The sequence below is a fragment of the Mus caroli genome, chromosome 4, assembly GCF_900094665.2.
Source record: "Mus caroli chromosome 4, CAROLI_EIJ_v1.1, whole genome shotgun sequence".
NCBI classification, from domain to species: Eukaryota; Metazoa; Chordata; class Mammalia; order Rodentia; family Muridae; genus Mus; species Mus caroli.
Window position 1 is genome coordinate 17,071,616 of NC_034573.1, and position 19,817 is coordinate 17,091,432.

Below are 19,817 nucleotides of genomic sequence, written 5' to 3' on the forward strand. Positions count from 1 at the left end.
TATCCTTTAGAAATGTCACACAGCCAGCATCAACTCAGTATAAAGCTGTTTTTCTTTCAATCAACAGTCCACTCTTAGGAAATAAACTGAATGCCAACTGGTATGCAGATACTACGCCCCTACCCTTAAGTGTCTCTCAGGCTGGAATGCCTTTATGAGAAAGCCTTCCTTAAGCCTTAATGATTGTCATTGTTGGGGAAGAGTTTGAGGAGCTGAGGGAAGGCAGAGTTAGCACCTACTGGAGAGATGAAGGCAGGGATGCCAGAGGATGTGGTAGTGTGATAGAGCCATGTGACAACTGGAGTGGCAGGTGACGGAGCTAATGATAAGGGGTAATGATTAGGGTGTTCAGATAGACAGCACTGTCTGTAAATATCTGCAGCCAAGGAAGAGGTGCTTGGGGAGTGTCTTAATCTATCCAGGCTCCTGTAACTGAAGAGCAGGCTGGCAGTTTAGAAGTTTATATCTCACCACACAGGGAGACTAGTAAGCCCAAGGCCAAGGTTTTAGCAGATGTGGAGTTTAATGAGGTCCTATTTTCTGGTCCACAGATAACCATCTTCTTACAGTAAGGTCACATAACAGAAACACTATAGGGTCATTTTTATAAGGGCAGTAATCTTACTCTTGAGGGCTCTGTCCTCATGACTTAAGTACACTGAAGGCCTTGCTTCCTAATACTGCCTGGTTTCAATACAAGAAATTTGGGAACATGAATATTCAGTCTGTAATTGGGGTTGGGGGAAAGCACGTCCTTTTGCACGGCTAATATACAGTTTATAGGAGGCCATACTGAGACTTGGAAACTGGGAAGGGTCAGAATATGGTCAGGGTCCTGGGGTTTCTGACATCACAATATGATATTGCAATCTACAAATATGTTGGGCTGCATTTATAGCCATCCTGAGAAACACCTGGCCTGTGAGCATAGGCGTGGCACACTTGGGTGGGAGCCATGAAGAACATCTCCTGGGATTCTGGCCTGGGTGAGGTGAAGTAAACAAAAATGAATCCAATGTTGGAAGTGTAGTTTGCATTTCCTGAAGCTCTTCCATTAGGAACTCATGGCTCTGAGAATGGAGGTCTGAGTTAGGTATAGATTTGGAAGTTGCTTTGAACTCCTAGGTATGAATGAGCTCACCTCATGACTAGATGTAGTAGGGAGGAGACTAGAACAAAAATAGCTAGAATACTGTTGGAACATGGGGAAGGTGTGTGTGTGTGTGGGGGGGAACAGCCATTGTCAGCTAAAGGCAAGCTCCATGAGAGACTAACAGTGTCAGGTGCTTCAGTACTCATGAGAGCTCAGCTCAGTGAAGAGGGCATGGAGGAAGTTTCTGACCCATGGCTTGGGGAGAGTTGTTCGGGTGGAGTGACGAGGTAGAATCTCTCACTGTTTCTGGAATCCTGAGTGAGAGGTGTAGCCTTGGCTCTTATGACATGGAAACCTGCAAAATATCCCCTGCCTGTCCTAGCTGAGGTAAGAGTATGTAAATGTCTTAGTTAGGGTTTTGCTGCTGTCAACAGACACCATGACCAAGGCAAGTCTTATAAAAACAACATTTAATTGGGGCTGGCTTACAGGTTCAGAGGTTCAGTCCATTATCATCAAGGTGGACGCATGGCAGTATCCAGGCAGGCATGGCACAGGAAGAGCTGAGAGTTCTATGTCTTCATCCAAAGGCTGCTAGTGGAAGACTGACTTCCAGGCAACTAGGGTGAGGATCTTAAGCCCACACCCACAGTGACACACCTATTCCAACAAGGCCACACCTATTCCAACAAGGCCACACCTATTCCAACAAGGCCACACCTCTAAATGGTGCCACTCCCTGGTCCAAGAATATACAAACCATAACAGTAATCTACACATTTGTTGTCTTTCGACACTTTTGACACTTTGCTGGATTTGATCCCCAAAGAGCCCTCTGGTCCTTATCTGACACTGGTCTGTAATATTAGGGACAGTAGAAAAGCAAAGAAATCAGGTGCAGAAGGGGCTGGGGAGACATCAGTCACTAAAGTGCTCGCAAGGCCTTGCAGGTATGAGGACCTGAGATTAATTTGCATATATCTTTAAAGTGCTGAGTGTTGGGGCTGCAGAGATGGTTTAGCCCTTAAGAATGCTTGCTGTACTTCCAGAAGACCTGAGTTCTGTTCCTAGCATCCACAGAGGTGACACCTGTACATCTAGCTCCAGGGATCTCATACCTTCTTCTGGTCACTTAGGGCGTATGCAATATGTGGAGTGTACTGCCCACCTTCCAAAAAAAAAAAAAAGTGTAAGTGTGGTGGAGCACACTTGAAATCCCAGTGTTGGAAAGCCTGGGGCAGTCAAGGCTCAGGAACTCACTGGCCAGCCAGCCTAGCTGCACTTGGCAGGTTCTAGGTCAGTAGAGACCATGCCTGAAAAAAACTGTGGGCAGAACCTGAGGAACCTCTAGCTTCCACACTCACATGCATACATACACTTATGTGTCCTTATAACACATGCACTTGTATGCCTAGTGAACATGTACAAGGACACATACATAGACACAGACATGAGCTGTCTCTCCTTCTCACCATAGCACCTTCTTTCTTCTAATTTGCCTTTGAACTATGATTTTTCCAACATTGTCCTCATTCTAGAACGTTCCTTAGACAATCCCATTTCTTCTCACAGCTTTAAAACTCACTAAATGTCCCTGACTGCCCACCAGTTCGATCTCCGTGTAAAGTCTAAACTTTCTTCTTGAGTTTTTCCTGCTTGCTGGACATCTTCTGTCTTTGGAACCTTCGAGTGCATCTGGCTCACCTACCTTTCATTCCTCAAATTCATTCTACCCTGTGTGGTCCAGCGCTGATTGGTGAAATCTGCTCAAATGCTCAGCCTGGGCGAAGACACCAGTTACTGGACCCTTCTATCTCAGAAGTTCTCCATGTACCCTGTGGCACCTCTCTGTCGTGGTCTACAGCACATCCTTCCTGTCTGTCTCACTCACCCTGTCTTCCTGTCAGCCTTCCTACCAGCATTGCCATAGGTCTGATTATGAAACTTTCCAACATTTAACCTTTATTTTTGGAATTAAAATGATTCAGCCTGGCTTCAGGCCTCCTGTGATTAGCTCTGTAAGGCTGTCCATCTCAGGTCGTACACAATTCTTTACGTGCATCCTAAAGCCCAGCTACACTCCTGGAGTTCTTGCAGGTCCAGGCAGCCAGCATCTTCATGTAGGTGCCTCTTGAGCTCCGTCCTGTTCATCCTACAGTTATGCTCAGGATCTAACTGGGTGACACAACACATCTCCAGCTTAGAGTCACACATGCCTCAAGAATGACTAGAAACTTTATATATGTTTTTAAGTGGAGAGGATATCAATAGAGCGTAGCTACACAAAATGCTAAAACTTTCAGGGCTTTTTTTCCCCCCGGTGGAGCTAGAGATAGAGGCCAGGGCCTGACACATGCTAGCAGATCTTACACCACTGAGATGTACCCAGCTCTTGTTTTCTTCCTAATGTGTAAAATAACTTTTTGTAGCTACAATTTACCATCATCCTGTGTGTTTTTAATAATAATTTTTTTTTACCTTTCTGAGTTTTAAGAAGTCATTACTACATATTAGCCCACATCAGGGGTAGGGATATGATTGATACATTTTTTTATTATTATTATAAAGAAAATTTTATTATAAAGAAAAGAAAATATTTCATGTGTATATTCTCAGAGCTACATTCTTCTCAGAGGGAAGTCCTTTACTGTATATCTAGTAACATGGTTAGCTATAAAAACACTTTTGAGACTCTGCAGGTTTTTCAAACCAAATAAGGAAAAGTACAGGCACTGCAGCCAATAGGATGCTTCCTGTCTGCATGTGTTGTGTGGGACCGCTGGATGGGTGAGATTGCCACCAGCGCCACCCAGTGGGAGAGTGACCACACAGTTCCTTGGGTGAATACTTAAAAATCCTTGCAAACAGCCTGAGGGAGAGAGTTGATTTTCTGGAGAGCAAATAATTTACATATCTACCGCATATCACTTATGAAACATAGGCAGGTGTACCTGCCCCTTAACCTCTGTTCAAAAGGCAAAAGGGTGTCTTAAAAAAATAACCCAACCTTTTTAATCATGAGATGTAAAATACATGCAGCCTAGAAAACAGAAACACAGGACTTAGCACAAAGCACTCATGTGCCTGAGGAGCCGTCCTTAAGCTCCAGAGGGGAATGCTGCTCTCTTCCCATTGGCTGCAGGCCCTGTTGGGTACCCCATAGCACTTGCCAGCCTCCTGAAAGGCTATTACTTTCCTGAAATAGCATGAGAAAGAGCAGAGGAGTTTGAGGGCAGGCGACCGGGAAGATTTGGTTGAACAGGAGCACAGGACACCGTCGTTTCTCTGAAAGTTGTAAATCTACACGTTGGCTAGAACTGTTGTGACAATTCCTGCCGCTCAGGTTAAACACTGCGGGTATTTGGTAGTGCTGCACTCTGAGCAATGCGTTTGAAAGTGACTGCAGAGCTACACATCTCTGATGCACAGCAGTAACTTGTTTCCACACAATTCCAGGACATTAGCTTATTGCCAGTGGGTGGACAATCTCAATGAGACCCGGAAGATGCTGTCACTTAGTGGCGGTGGTCCCTTCAGTAACCTGCTCAGGTGGGTCGTGTGCCACATAACAAAAGGAATTGTGAAGCGGGAGATGCACGGCCACGGCATTGGCCGCTTCTCGGAGGAAGAGATTTACATGCTGATGGAGAAGGACATGCGGTCTTTAGCAGGGCTTTTGGGTAACGTACCACACCTTCTATATTTTCTGTGCTTACTGTTGCATGACTAGTAGAGTGCTGCTGGTTTATGAATATAACTTGCTTAGGGTTTTTGCTCCCATATGTAGGTTGCATTTCCACCATTTAAACAAGGCCCTTAGTCTCCCAGAGTAATCTCTGGTGTTAGTTTTTAGTGTAGCTATGGAGGACCCACCTGAGAGCATGTGGAAGACACTTCAGCACTGGGACTTGGCTGCAGGGGATTCTGGCTGTGCTGTGAGGATAGGTGATTTTGAGCAAGGAGCCTCTTCTATTTATACCCAGGTCAGGTTGCTTGTAAGCACATACTCTTGTAGAGTTACACAGAGTTGGTGACAACCCAGCCTGACCTGTTCTGCATGTGCATGCATGCGCATGCGTTGACCTTTGTCATCTTACGCTGTTCATTCTGGTGTGTATCCTTAGTTTTCTTCTTTCTACCGTGTTTTATCCAAGATTATGCATTTATTGGACGTGGTGGGCTAAATTGCGTCTGGGGAGCATCTTGGAGAGGGAAAGAGCCTTAAATGCCCATGAGCTAGTGAGGGGAACTTATTCTGTTCACCAGCTGGCTGCAGATAACCTGGGCTGCTGTAGTTCTATACTGGGTGAGCTTGATTCTTGGCTATGGTGATTCACAAAGAGACTGTCCAAAGCAGCAGCCTAGAGGTGAACCCACGTCATCTAATATGGGACTGTTTAATGGTCTCAGTGGGACTTCTGGTTTTAATTTCAGAACTTGGTTTTGTTCACCCGTCCTCCCTTTGTGGTAATGGTGTCCAGATCTGTCACCATTCCCATCGTAGATCATGATAGGTTCCTTGCCTCCACAAGGAACTGGGATGTGGGATTTGTTTTGTTGAAACCGACCCGGTGTGCTGGCAGTGGAGGCTCCGTGGACATCACCCCTCTTACAGAGAGTGTTCTACGTTGAGCACTCGATTGCTCCACATTCCAAATATTTGCTAGATCTGGAGTCCTCCCTTGAATACCATCTGGTGCCTTACTCTGGGAATCGTCATCTTGATCTCAGACGAGCAACCCTTAGTGGGATCCTTCTTCCTTAACAGTGATGGTGTCTGTTTCTGTCTTATTCCTCCTCCTCCTCCTCCAGTTTATGCTGTTGGAAGCCTCCACAAATAAGGAGTTGAATTCCAGAATCATTATGATGGCCAAGACTATGCCAGTAAAAACCTTTTGAACGATTGAACAGCATTGATTTCCTAACCAGAGCATTGGTGACTAGAATCCTCTAGAAGTGTTTCTTATTCAGAGAAGTTTAGAGAGCAGGGTGATGGCCATAATGACCACTAGCACTTTCTCTGAGCACTCAGTGACCAAGCCTTGTTCCCAATGCATCACTGTGCATTGATCACTGTGATTGATCACTGATGGGTTGGTTGGAAGCCTTGTAAGCATGGGAGTTTGCCCTCGCTCGTGGCTCATTAACTATGGTTTCAGACATCAGTGGGTGACCGTGGTCTGAATGGCAAGTTCCACTTAATATTGTAAGGTTTAAATTGGGTGCTGTTATGAGTACCATGATGGATTCTCCAGGATCTGCTCTGTCTAGCCCAGGACATAGGTGACTCCTCTCTGTCTACTACTGTCACAGTGACTGCTTACAGCCACCTAGTAGCAACAGATCCACCGTTGTGAGGAGTTACAATGCTTGTGTTGAAGTAACCTTTATTTCAATCATAGATTTTGCACTTAACATAACTTTATTAGGAATTTTATTTCCTAGGAAAACTGTGTTTGAAACAAAAATTTGTCAATTATAGAAGTTTGGAAAGGTTCAGAAAAGCACAGAGAAGGAAAACAAGTCAAAATAATTTTATAACTTATTGCTAACCAAAGTACTATTTGATGCTAACCATTTGATGCCTAACCTTTTAATACTTTTATACATAATTTTGAATCTTGTATAGATATACATACATTATTTTTCTTTTTTCTATCATTAAGTATTCTGTACCATGTGACTGTATGCCTGTATCATAGTTGACACCAGAAAAACTTATCAGACAAATTCCACTTTGCCTACTGTTTGTCTTATATTTTTGTTCTGGTAGTTCTGAGTCTACAGAAACATTAAACAAACAAACAGAAAATAAGACAGAATGGGATATGATTTGTATATCTGTGTCTAGTATTAACAAGGCGACTCCCAGCTGAGACCATTAGGTATGCAATTAAACTAAGTAGAGACCATGGGATCCCGGACAAAGTCAAACAACACTTCCCATCCAATAGTGGAGGAAATTGAGTCACACCGATAGGCAGAAGTGAGACAGGGATCAAATAGAACATTAGGCTTAAGACATTGTTTTCTAACTGCTGACTGCTTGCATGACTTGGGATCCAGAACCCAGATCTGGATGGTGAGGGGTAAGGAAAGATCACACACACATACAGGAAAGCTGGGACTGGGTGGTCTGGGCTGTCAGTGTGCTTCTCATACAGGGTTGAATAAGGAGGCAGGCTTATGGCGTACAGCTGAGTCAAGGACATAGGGTTAGGTAATCACAGTGGAGCAGTCTCTATGGGAAAGCTCCAGACTTAAAAGATGGACGGGAGGACAAAGCTACGGGAGAGGTTTTCTGCATGTCCTATCAACATCCGTACAGGAGTGAGGAGGGAAGGGATTGCCATTCCCGTGGGGCTGAGGTTCTGGGGCCTTTGACATAGCTCCCTACTACCCAACTATGACCCCAAATTTCCTTATGTATTGTACTTAAAGTGACTTTATTATTTCAGTGTGGCATCTTCAGAATATTTCCTGAAGTAAACAGAGCTTAGACTATCAAATTAAGGAGTGGTCTCTAAAGTGATGTTTAAAGAATGTTTTATCTGCTTGCACCTTGTAGTGGACTACCAAATAATTTTTGGTTGTCTGAGAATGTAGCTCTGTGTTAGAGCTCTTGTCCAATGTAGGATTCTGGGCTCTACCCTCAAAGACTGAAAACACAATAAAATAAAACAGATAGAGATATGTTTGTGAACTGAGGTTGTACCGTCCATTCTGCCAATGCATGCCTTTAAGAGCCTCAGATGAGAGCCAAACGATAAATTGGACTTATAAATGGGAGTGAGGAAAGCTGATTTCCAGAAAGCATCATTCGCTTAATAAAAAATTTATTGTGCATTTTCTAGTGTGAAGTATTTCTTTTGAGTCCAAAAATAGCTCAGGGTTTCTTTGGTCTTCAGTCCTTATTGATATCAGATTGGCACATCTCTAAGAGCCACATCTGTTGGTTATTTTAATAAGCATTTGTGTTCTTGATTATTTAATGAAGGATAAATGATGCAGAGTAGTGTGTCCTGTCAGAAGCAGCTTCCCAGCCCCTTGCTAAACATGTGCGATTACAGCGTGGTACAGTTTTACATAATGGTTAAATGGTATTGTTGGATAAGAAAAATCATCACTTCTGTGTTTCAAGTAAAAGAGACACGAGGCTGCTCACTTAGTTCACAGTTAGGTTATATATAGACGATTAAAATATCCTCAAACAACAACACGGGAAAGCATTCGTGATAAGAAATAGAAAATCTGTAGGCCTTGTGGTTCTCAGACCTTCCCAGTCGCAAAACAAGGCTGCATTTTGATGTTTTGAAAAGCAGATTTTATAATGTGGACCAAAGCTAAGTGTTATGTTGACGTGTGGAGGTGGTCACCTCTGTGTGTGTGTGTGTGTGTGTGTGTTGGGGGTTAATGGATGGGTTGAAATGAGTCCCAGTTTCATCTCTAGAATTTCTTCTGGCTTCTAAGGCTCACAGTGCAGATAGAGGCTGCTGGCTGTGGTAACTGGACTTGCTGAGCCTTCATCTGACTACAGCGTGTGTCTGTGATTACAATGAAGCAGTATAGACTACTCCCTCAGAGTGCTTCTTTGATTTTAATTGGACATCTATAGGTCCTGTGTGCTGCTGCTGCTGCTGTTATCTTGTGACAGTAGATGAGTAATTGATATATGGAGTTTGTGAGATGGAATCATGTATGGGGAAGATAATGAAATCCAGTTTCAGGTATGGGGACCAGTACTGCATAGATGGGAGTTAATAGTGACTGCACACAGTTAGCAGACAGCCAATTATAACTAGTTAGGGTCTCATGTGGCTTAGTCTGTTCTCCAACTCACCATGTAGCAAAGTCTGGCCTTGAACTCCTGTTTCTCCTGTCTCTGAGTTCTGAATGCTGGGATCACTGGCATGTGCCATCATGAGCAGCTTAAATTATGGATACATTAAAGGCTGGGGACAGAAAGAGTAACAGGCTCTAAGGCCCCATCTCCATTGCTAGGGACATAGTAGGAGAAGGTATTTGTAAACCTGAGAATCCAGAGCAGTTCCTTTGATCAAAGAGACATGCATTGAGTAGCATGCTGAAATCTTTGTCAAAGGACTTGAGAGTCAGTGACAGACACAGCTACGAGTTACCAGGGCTGCCATAAGAAGGAAATGTTTTTGGTAAACATTTATAAAATCACACATCTGTGAGGGATGCCTTCATGAACAACAGGATGCAAAGAGGGCAGTTTTCAGAGGAGTAATTGTGGACACATCGTAGTCAATCCAGAAGCCTTCTTTGGTGGATGACGTTTAAAGTGAATGCTGAAACATAGGCCAGAGTTAGGCAAGCATGTGTGTGTATGGAGGTAGGGGGTAGGGAGGAGGGCAGGGTTATGACAGTGAATTGAATAGCTTGGGATAAGAAAGAAATATTATGTGGAAAGATCTAGAAATCAGATGTAGCTGGTTGCTTTCAAAGCCTGAAAGGGTGGCCAGTGTGGTTAGACATTTTACAAGAGCAGAGGGGTGTTAGTAGGTAGAGGCAGTCAGGGGCTGAGAATTGTCAGCTTTTATATGTCATGTAAATCATTTTTGTGTTTCTGAGACCATGAGAAGTTGCTCTGTTCCTAAGCCTGATGAGCTGGGTTTGGTTCCCAAGATCCACATGGTAGAAAGAGAAAACCAACTCTTAAAGATTCTCTGGCCTCTCTACACATATGTGATGACATGTGTGGTACCCATACTACCCATACACACTGAAACAGACACAGACACACACAGACACACACACACACACACACACACACAGAGAGAGAGAGAGAGGGAGGGAGGGAGGGAGAGAGAGAATATGGTAAAAACAAAATAGAAATGTTTCATACCCTGTTTTCTGTTTAGTATGGAGATGGAACGTGTGCATGTGTATGTATATTCATATGTGTGCATATATATGGGCATGTATGTGCATATGAGTGTGTGTACATGTGTGTGTGTGCATGTGAAGGTTGTTACTGTCCAGGAATGATAAGATAGTGTTGGAACTACTACCAAGGTGTTATAGTTGGGCAGACAGGGATAGATTAGGCTTGAGTTTAGTGACAGAAGTGGGAAATTAGTCCTTTGTGGAAGGGAGCGTTGGAGGAGGGGACTCATGGATTTTTTGGGTGGACATACTGTGTTTGAGACAGACACGTGAGTGGAGATGAAACATGTGGCAAACGGAGGTTACTGTTAGTGGATAAACGGTAAATGAGTTTATCAAGTTATACTAAAGCACTTGTGCCACTATTTGGAACAGAATCGATGTAATTCTGGATTTCATGTTACAGACAAACAGGTTGGTAGATGCTGTGGTGAGTGCTGTTTGGTCCCACACCGGCATAAGTGATCTCTTCTCCAGTGCTGAGCTGAGGTGTGTATGTCGTCGGTATAATGAGTGGGAATGCGGTAGGTTGAAGTATAAGCTTTCGGAGGTGAAGGGTGCTTTTTGGTGGCTTCAGGGACAAAGCCACTCAGCTGACTTCCAGATCAGTAACCAACCTGAACTCTGAAAGAGGAGAGAAAGTGGCCAGAGAGCTCTTCTATCTCTTTGAATGATGAACAGGCTAACATTGCAGTTAGTGATTTTGCATACTGATTTTGTATCAGTTGTGTAAAATTGTTAATTTGGTGCCGTGCTAAGTCTGTGGGAAGCAAAGAACAGCGAGTGAGGTCCTTACTCTCCAGATGTGCAGACTCCATCTGCAAGGCCCGAACAGTGTCAGAATCTGTGAAGATTTCCAATCTGATCTCAGAATCCTCTTGTCATCATTTAGAAATAGGAAGATGTTGGAAGATGGAGATAGGAAACCGTTCCTCCTTACAAAGGGGAGGGGCAAGGATTTCAGATAATGAAATACTCAGGTGAGTTCTTAAGGAGATGACTGGCTTTACAGCGCGGCCTCTGGTTAGGTCTGAGCAAGCTACAGCAAAAGGAACTTTATCTGCATAGCTTGGCCACCTGGAACACCGTTTCTGGATTTCTTCATATGACTGGATGCCATGGCTTTCTGGTGGGCAAGAGAACTCCCTCCTCCGGAGAAAACAATAGAAACCTTCTGCGTTAGCTGGAGGCAGATTCACGGCAGGTTGAACAACTGTGTCTTCCTGTTAGTTATAGAATGACACCACCCAGCTCTTGGGGACAGTGCAGGTCATGTTCAGTACTTTTTTCAATGACCTGCTCACACCTCTGGAGGAGTTGATTTTCCATGACATTGGATGGAAAAGTCAAGAACCAAAGCTTTCAACCAGAACAAAATGAAACCTTGTAGAGAACAATGTTTGGTTTCGTATGCAGGTCCAGAAATTACATTGCACTTATTCAGGGTTGGGAGGCCATGTAAAAGAAGATCACTGAGCCACTTTAGTGGATTTCAATCTCATTCCCAGTGTCAAAGAAACACTGACAGCTTAGTCTGGGCGGACTGAGAGATGAGATGGCCCAGTAAGCAAAGCTCCCATGGAGGTCAGAGGGCGGCTGTTAGGAGTCGGTTCTCACTGTCCGCCTGGGTGAGGAAGGACACTCTTGGTTCTGCCAGCTTTGCAGGCACCTGCGGACTGGGCTGGTGGACCACCAGCCTTTCAGCTGACTCTCTAGGGGTGCTATGCAGGCTATCAGGTTAATCTGACAAGCACTTTCACTAGCTGAACCATCTCCCTGGCCCTGGAATCTTTTCTTTTAGCTTTTTTGTTTTTTCCTCAAATGACTTTTGATTTGGACAATTGAACATTTTTATCTTTTTAATAAATGTTTTGATCAACATACACTAAGTATGCAAACTTAAAAGGTAGGATATGATTTTTTTTAAAATGGGGTCTTACTGAATTGCCTGAGATGTTTTGAACTCATGTTCCTCGATTTTTTTGTTTTCTCAGTAGCTAAGATTATAGCATGTACCACTATTCCACTTAATATAACATTTTAATCCATGTTTATATTTTTGGCATAGTATATTATACTTGTTTTTACTATTCAATTTTTAAAAATATTTATTTTTTATTTTATGTGTATGTGTGTATATCCTTGCATGATCATACATGCATGTGCCTGCAGAGGTCAGAAGAAGGTGTCAGGTTCCCTGGAACTGCATGAAGTGGGTGCTGGGAACTAAACCCTGGTTCTTTGTACGAGCAGCAAGTACTCTAAACCGCTGAACCGTGTCTTCAACCCCCTATTCTGCATGTCACACAAACAGCGCCTCATGGAAAGGAATGCCTGGCTCACTTTCACCTTAGGCCTTTCGGCCTTGCCTGGGCACTGCTTGGAACACATTGTTCCCAGCGAACATGATGGAGAAAGCCTCATAGCTGGGCAGAGAGAAAGGATGAAAGCAGTAGTTTGTGTCCGTACACATTTTAGCATGCCCACTGCATGCTGGGAACTCAGGCCGGCTGGGAAGAAAAAAGATGCAAAAAATATCCGTGCCTGTCAATCAAGCCCAAATCGGGAGAGCCACAGAGAAAAGAAGAAAGTAATAGATATTAAACAAATGTTTTGGAACCTCAAAGCAGTTCTTCATGAAACAGGCTTTGAGTGCTCGCCACACTATGGGGGACACTTTTAGAAAAGTGGCCTGTAGCCTGACTACTCTTTCAGATCACCTGGGAGATGAGTGTAGTCTGGTGGAGAGCCAGCTACACAGTCTCATGCCAGCCAGATAAGTCAGCATCTCCAGCGGTACCTGTGAATATATATATATATATATATACACATATAAATATACATATATATGTATATATATGTTTTAAAGCTGAAAGCATTGCTTTTTATCATGCATGTAAACTCTGCATTCTCATTTGATCAATCTGTGGAATTTGTTTATTTGCTTATTTGTGGATGATCTAAACAGGTCTGAAATCTGACATAGGTTAGGTGTGGGGACTTATTTACTTAGGGAAGGGGAGACTGGGCAGGGGAACAAATGAAAGGACCCATGAGCATTCTGTGCTACTGTAAGAAAGAATACTGGGGTCTTTTATTAGGGAGGGGATCAAATGAGAATGAATCAGGTTTACCTCAGTGCTGTTGAGAACATGCCCTTGATTGGGTGTGTTCACATCATATTTAATCTGTTAATCGTCACTCTGGATTTAAACATTTTAAAAATGTTTGTAATAATTCTTTGCCTTTTAAGATTTAATGTCCTATTGATTCCTTTTGTACTGTCCATATAGTTCTTGGGGTGGTGTCGTGCACTGGAGCATGGTTGACCAACCAGGAGCCACACCCTTGAAGGAAACTGATTTTCCTCCCCCAGAAGACAAACTGTCCATCGCTCCCCAGCTATGGATGGACGTTCATGAGTTCCTTTCCCCCAGCCTAGGGTGTTGACTGGCTTGCTTCCGCTCTTGTGTGGGACCCACAGCTGCTCTGAGTTCATGAGTAGAGCAGTCCTTTGAGGTGCTGTTCTGCTCCATCCCTTCCTGGCCTCTCTCTATCTGGCTCTTACAAGTCTCTCCACCCCATCTTCCACGATGGTCTCTGAGTCTTGAAGGTATGGTGAGCACTACATAGTCACTCATTCTTAGGACTTTGACCAATTGTGATTTTGTGCAATTTCCACCATCCACTGCGTAAAAGCAGTTCTCCGATGAGGTCTGAGAGACATCTGAATTTAGAGGGCAGTTCAATACTGTATCTCCATTTAGAACAGTTTAAAATTGTATTTATTTAATTGGTGTGTGCATAGGTCAGAGGACGGCTTAGCTTGTGATACTCTGTTCTGTCCTTCTCCCGTGTGGATTTCTGAGGTGGAATGCAGGCCAGCAGATGTGGTGACAAGTACTTTACCCTGCTGACTTTTCCCATAGTCCCCTGACTGCAGACTGGTTTTTGGTATGGGTACATTTTAGGCAGTATTTTTAGTAGTACCTTACAGATATTGTAATCATAAAACACGCTGGCGAAACACACTTTCCCAGGCAAGTCTAAAGAGCAGTCCAGCTAAGCTGTTCTATGTGTGCCTCCCGGTTTGGAGACCATTTGGAACCTGCTTTATGAAACATTGCTTTGAGGTTCCAAACGTCCCCTTGAGTGTTTCTCCTTTGACCTGTGGAGGGTCTCTTTTTAGTCAGGTTGATAAGGATAATTTCATCTGGATCGTCACTACATCTCATTCAGCTGAGGCGGCATGTGTGGCTTTGGGGGGGGGGGGTAAGAGACAGATGTGGGCCATCTGTGTCTTTTGTTTTAGAACATTTAAGTCTGTGTTTGCACTGGTGGGTCGTTAATGTCACATGTAAGAAAAGCATTGATTAGATTTGTGAATCCTACGTTTTTCTGTGTTAATTGAAGTCTGGTAAGAGCTTAACTCTTCAAAGGGCCATACTGGGAATCTGTGCTTAATGATTGAAAGGCAAGTAATTTAGTTAGAAAGGTTTTTACATATTGATCAATAATGCTAAAGTGTGTGCTGCTCTCTGGTGGAGAGGCCACTAGATCATACACTTTGAAAACACTGACTCCTGCTTTTGCTCCTCCTCCTCATTCCAGAATTCCAAAGGTAGGATGGGGTCTAGAGAGCCCGAGGTTAGTGATTCCAAAGGATCCTTGATTGTGAGATCAGGCCCCATTTGTGTGCTGAAGGGGACAACACAGTTGGAACCTCAATTTGTGGTTTATTTTCCGTTCTTCTCCCCAACGTCCTCCTCTATCCCTTCTCTTTTTCCTTTTGTTAATTTTCACACAGGGTCTTTCTATGTGGTCCAGGCTGACCTTGAACTTGGTATGTTTCCACGGTGTCCTTGAACTCATGGTGGTTGTCCTGCCTCAACCTCTTGAGTACCGGGATAACAGGCTTGTGCCATCGTTCCTCTCTTTTCCATTTTTTTAAAAAAGATTTATCTATTTATTATATGTAAGTACATTGTAGCTGACTTCAGACACTCCAGAAAAGGGAGTCAGATCTCGTTACGGATGGTTGTGAGCCACCATATGGTTGCTGGGATTTCAACTCATGACCTTCGGAAGAGCAGTCAGTGCTCTTACCCACTGAGCCATCTCACCAGCCCTCTTTTCCATCTTTTAAAATAAGATTTACTTATTTTATATATGCGAGTACACTGTTACACTAAGATCCCATTACAGTTGGTTGTGAGCCACCATGTGGTTGCTGGAAATTAAACTCAGTCAGTGTTCTTAACCGCTGAGCCATCTCTCCGGCTTTCTTTTCCATTTTATTGTTTGCATTTTAATAGTAAAAATGTGTTGTGTTAAAAATAAGTTGACATGTAGTATGTATACCCAAATATGTTTTTAGAAGTATAAAATTAAATATGAATAAACAGTGAGTTCCTAGAAATCTTTGTAATGTATTTTGTGATACAGATTACTAGATATAATTATGACAGACTTCTTTGTTTTATTCTGGGGTATTCTATCTGCTGCCTCTTTATAGAAAAGCGTTTAACTCTGTGTTCCCACACAATTCCTAATGAGGAATTCAATTCCTAAATGAGGATACTTTAAAAACAACACAAAACAAAACAAAAGCCATAGAAGATAACGTCATATACAATCCACTTTAAAAATCTCTTTTGGGTCAGGCATGGCAGCATACACGTTTGATCCCACTGCTGGGGAGGCAGAGGCAGGCAGAGCTCTGTGGATCTGAGGCCAGCCTGACCTTCATAGGAGCTTCTGGTCCACCAGGGATACACAGTGCCCTGCAAAACCAAAGCAAAGCCAAGCCAAACATCAGAAACAACATTGGCATCCATACTTTAGGTGTTTTTATTTTCGGTTTCAATATAGAAGGAGAAGCTTAGTTACTCTTCTGTAATAAAACACTACAACCACGGCAACTTGCAAAAGGAAACATCTCAGTGGGCATACAATTTGTATGAAGGTTGATCCATAATGGTGGAACAAAGGCATGGTGGAGTAATGGCAGAGAGCTCACATATGAAAACAGAGGTAGTAGGCACAGAGGTACATGGGAAGCCGTTGAAACCTCAAAGCCCATCCCCTTCCCCAACACCTCCACCAACAAGGCCGTGTCTCCTAATCCTTCCCAAACAGTTCCTTCAATTGAGCCCATGGAAGTCATTCAGACTGCCACAGTGTGCTCCTCCAAGATGGCGCTCCCCATCTGTATTCTTTTGGATTGACTGATTTGGGTAAAATTTGAGGAGGAAATAATTTTAGGTAGGTGATGACCTGTTATTACATCCTAATACATTTGTGAGTGGGTTTTTTTTTTTTTTTTAGGTCCTTGCTCAACTCAGTAACTGGAGAATTTGTCTGTTCTATTCACCTCTGTATCTCAAGCCCCCAGAGCTCTGCCTCATACAGAGTCAAAATGACATCAGCAAGAGCTGCCATTCATGCATCGCTCACCAAGGCAGGAAGTGCAGTACATAATGCATGCCTTCCTATGGAACTCAATTCAAAATAGTGTGTCTATTATGAATGTATTACGTAAGCTAAAATATGTGCAAGAGTACTGAATATAAGTTAGATATATGTCTGAGTAGTCATGTCATGACTGTTTTATGTATGTTTAGTGAGAATTAACTAGAGTAGAAATTGTTTCATTAATCCTCACCAAAAACATCAGGGAGTGGGCATTATTCTGATTATTATTACCCGTGATATAATTACATCTGGTTTGTAGGTGGGCAATGGAACCTGAACCCAAGCCCCTGACTGGACAGTGAGATGCTTAGTAGGTGCTTGCCTACTGAGAGACTTCATTAGCGGAGTGCTCACCGAGTTCTGGAATCCCCTACCTACTTTCAGCCCTGCCTCTGTGGTAGAAGTGCCCACTGAAGTAGAGAAGGGCTTGCCTGGATTTGCTCTAGCTTCATGGCTGCTCTCTCAACCTTTAGTCTGCTCTCTTCATTCTAGAGCTGCACATCTAAATTTTAGATTCTAAAATATAAACCAGCACCGCAGGCCTTTGCTCTTCTTTACTAAAATGTGCGCTCCTTTCTTTACAACTCTAACCCTACCCTCAGGAGATCCTCTTTCCCACTTGTTTCTGTGTGTGTCTACACACTATATAACCCTTGCTTGCTGAAGTTCACTGCATGCGCTATCTCCCCTGCCTTGCCTGATACTTATTTCTACTTAGACATTTTCTTTGTATTTTCCCTCCTTCCCACCCCTTGAAACTATTTAGATTGGTTGTTTCCCCTCTGAGCAGCTTCATTTTATCTTGGTACCCACTGTGGAGGTGCCATCCATACCTGCTGGTAGTAAGGGGCCGTCTATCTCTTCACTGTCGTGCTCCTCCACTGTCTCCCAGCCTTGCCCGCGGACATGGTCATGTTGAAAATGACCAGCTTTCCTGTGATCCTGGTACCTACTTGAAGGCCACGTAACTGTGGGGACAGTGAGCACTGATAGTATGAGGTAGGCCCACATAATCCAATGGTTAGCTTGAGGTGGGCTTTGAGGTTTCAAATGTCCTTGCTCAGCTCCTAAGCTCTGGAGTCTGTAGTTATGTGACACTAAATATTGAAAGGTATGAATTTAGTGTACAAGATTTAAAAGTATTGTAACGTAGTTTCCACTGATGTAAGAGCAGTTCTATTTTCTGAGTTCCTGTAGTGCTGGCCACTGGCTAGGTGCTCAGAGATGGAGTTTAGAGCTGAGGCAGATCTCTTGTCTACAGTGGTTTCTGTCTTTCTGGAATTATTCTTTAGACAAAGTCACCAGAGAGCCATTCTGATCAGCTGTTAGGGCATATGAGTACCAAACAAGCCCCTCAGTGGTTGAGTTAATGTGCCTGTTACATGAGGACCAGTTAGCATCATCTGTATCTGCTTGTTTTGAGACAAGACTTTTTCTTTGTAGTTGAGGGTGCCTTGAACTTGAAGTCCTTCCTCAGGCTCCTAACTGCTGGGATTACAGTGCTATGCTAAGTCACACTGTATGTTTTTAAAAATTGTCGTGAAAGCACTGCCTGTATCTTAGTCAATGTTCTATTGCTGTGAAGAAACACCATTACCATGGCAACTCTTATATAGGAAAACATTTAACTGGGTTAGATTACAGTTTCAGAGGCTTAGTCCACTATCATACGGCAGGAAACATGGCAGCCAGCAGGCAGACAGACATGGTGCTGGAAAAGCAGCCAAGAATTCTGCATCTGGGTCAGCAGGCATGAGAGGGAGAGGGAGACGGAGAGGGAGAGGGAGAGGGAGAGGGAGAGGGAGAGGGAAACTGGGCCTAGTTTGAGCATTTGAAACCTCAAAGCCCACCCCTAGTTATATACTTCCTCCAACAAGGCTACACCTATTCTAATAAGGCACATCTCCTAATAGTGCCACTCCCTGGTGGACCAAGTATTCAAATCTATGAGCCTATGGGGGGCAGGGGTGGTGGTGGTTCCTATTCAAAGCACCACAGTGTGCTTTAATGTTAGAGAATAGCTGCCAAACATAGTTTAAGGTCAGGTGTAATTGATAGTCACCCCCTTAGTCAGGTGGTTTGTTTTTATTATGAAACATTTAAAACACGGAAAAATAGAATAATAATACAATAAGCAGCTTTATATAAGTCACTTTAACTAGAAAGGTCTATGGACCCATGAAGAGCTGTCTTTACCTAAGAGCCAGTGAACAGCTGAGACACAGTATTGGCTGCTTGGTTTTAGACCCAGGGACAAGGGGCTGAGGTGCATATTTTATATATCTAAAGCACATCTGGCCCCCAGGTTCTCCCAGCATCCCTCACTCCCTACCTGGCATCCCCTGCCCCCAACCCTGAACTTTCCACCCAGGGGCTGGGCTGCCTTCCTCAGAGGCTATTCCCTATATAATCCAGGCAATTTTGGTTTCCTCACCTCTCCTTTGTTCTCTCCTTCACTCACTCTCCTCTTCTTTCTCTGTTCTTTCTCTTCCCTTTCCCCATCTCTCCCTTCCTATGGAGACTTCCCTGGCCTCCTTCCTTGGGGCCAGTGAACTGGTTCACCCTAGAGCTTCTCTCATCAGCAGCTATGTGAAGAATTTCTTAGCTGACCTTCCCTAAGTTAGTTCCCTGGTTAACTGCAGCTCTGGCATGTTACTCAGATTTCTGATACTACAATAAACAATGGAGACAATCCATTTAGGAAGAGAAAAGGTTTATTTTGGTCTACAGATACTGTTCATGATCAGACAGGCTCATTGCTATTACCCCTTTGATAGTGGTGCTGTGAGAGACCCTGAGCCCACGGTACCCAGATGAGACTTCCAAGTTCTGGGCCCATGGAATCTAGCTCATGTGTAAGAAGAACACTTGCCACCAAGTCTGGCATCCTGAATTCACTCACTAAGATTAACGTGGTGGAAGACAGGAACCAACTTCTGCACTGGTCAGTTCCCATCTACAAATACTCCACGGCACAAGTATACTCTCATACACACACACTCACACACACATACACTTACACACACTCATACACACACTCACACACACACACACACACACACTCACACACACTCACACTCATACACACCACTCATACACACTGACACACACACACACACACTCACACACACACACTCATACACATACACACACACGCATACACACACTCAAACACACACACACACACACTCTCATACACACAGACACACTCATACACATACCCTCCCCACACACAATCATACACACACACTCACACACACACACTTACACACACTCACACACACACACACTCATACACACTGACACACACTCACACACACACTCATACACACTGACACAC

The 19,817-nt window shown here is 43.6% G+C and overlaps 1 protein-coding gene across 3 annotated transcripts in view; it reads left to right on the forward strand.

Moving 5' to 3' along the window:
* The window catches only part of Faxc (failed axon connections homolog, metaxin like GST domain containing), a 102,323-nt gene that overhangs the window by 20,290 nt on the left and 62,216 nt on the right, over nucleotides 1–19,817 (forward strand). For all 3 annotated transcript variants that reach the window (XR_003836479.1, XM_029476620.1, XM_021160948.2), the window contains one exon: nucleotides 4,550–4,773. Coding sequence is in view for 2 of the 3 variants with exons in the window: in XM_029476620.1 (XP_029332480.1) it covers nucleotides 4,550–4,773 (224 nt within the window). In the remaining variant the exon portion in view is untranslated. The remainder of the gene's footprint in view (nucleotides 1–4,549; nucleotides 4,774–19,817) is intronic.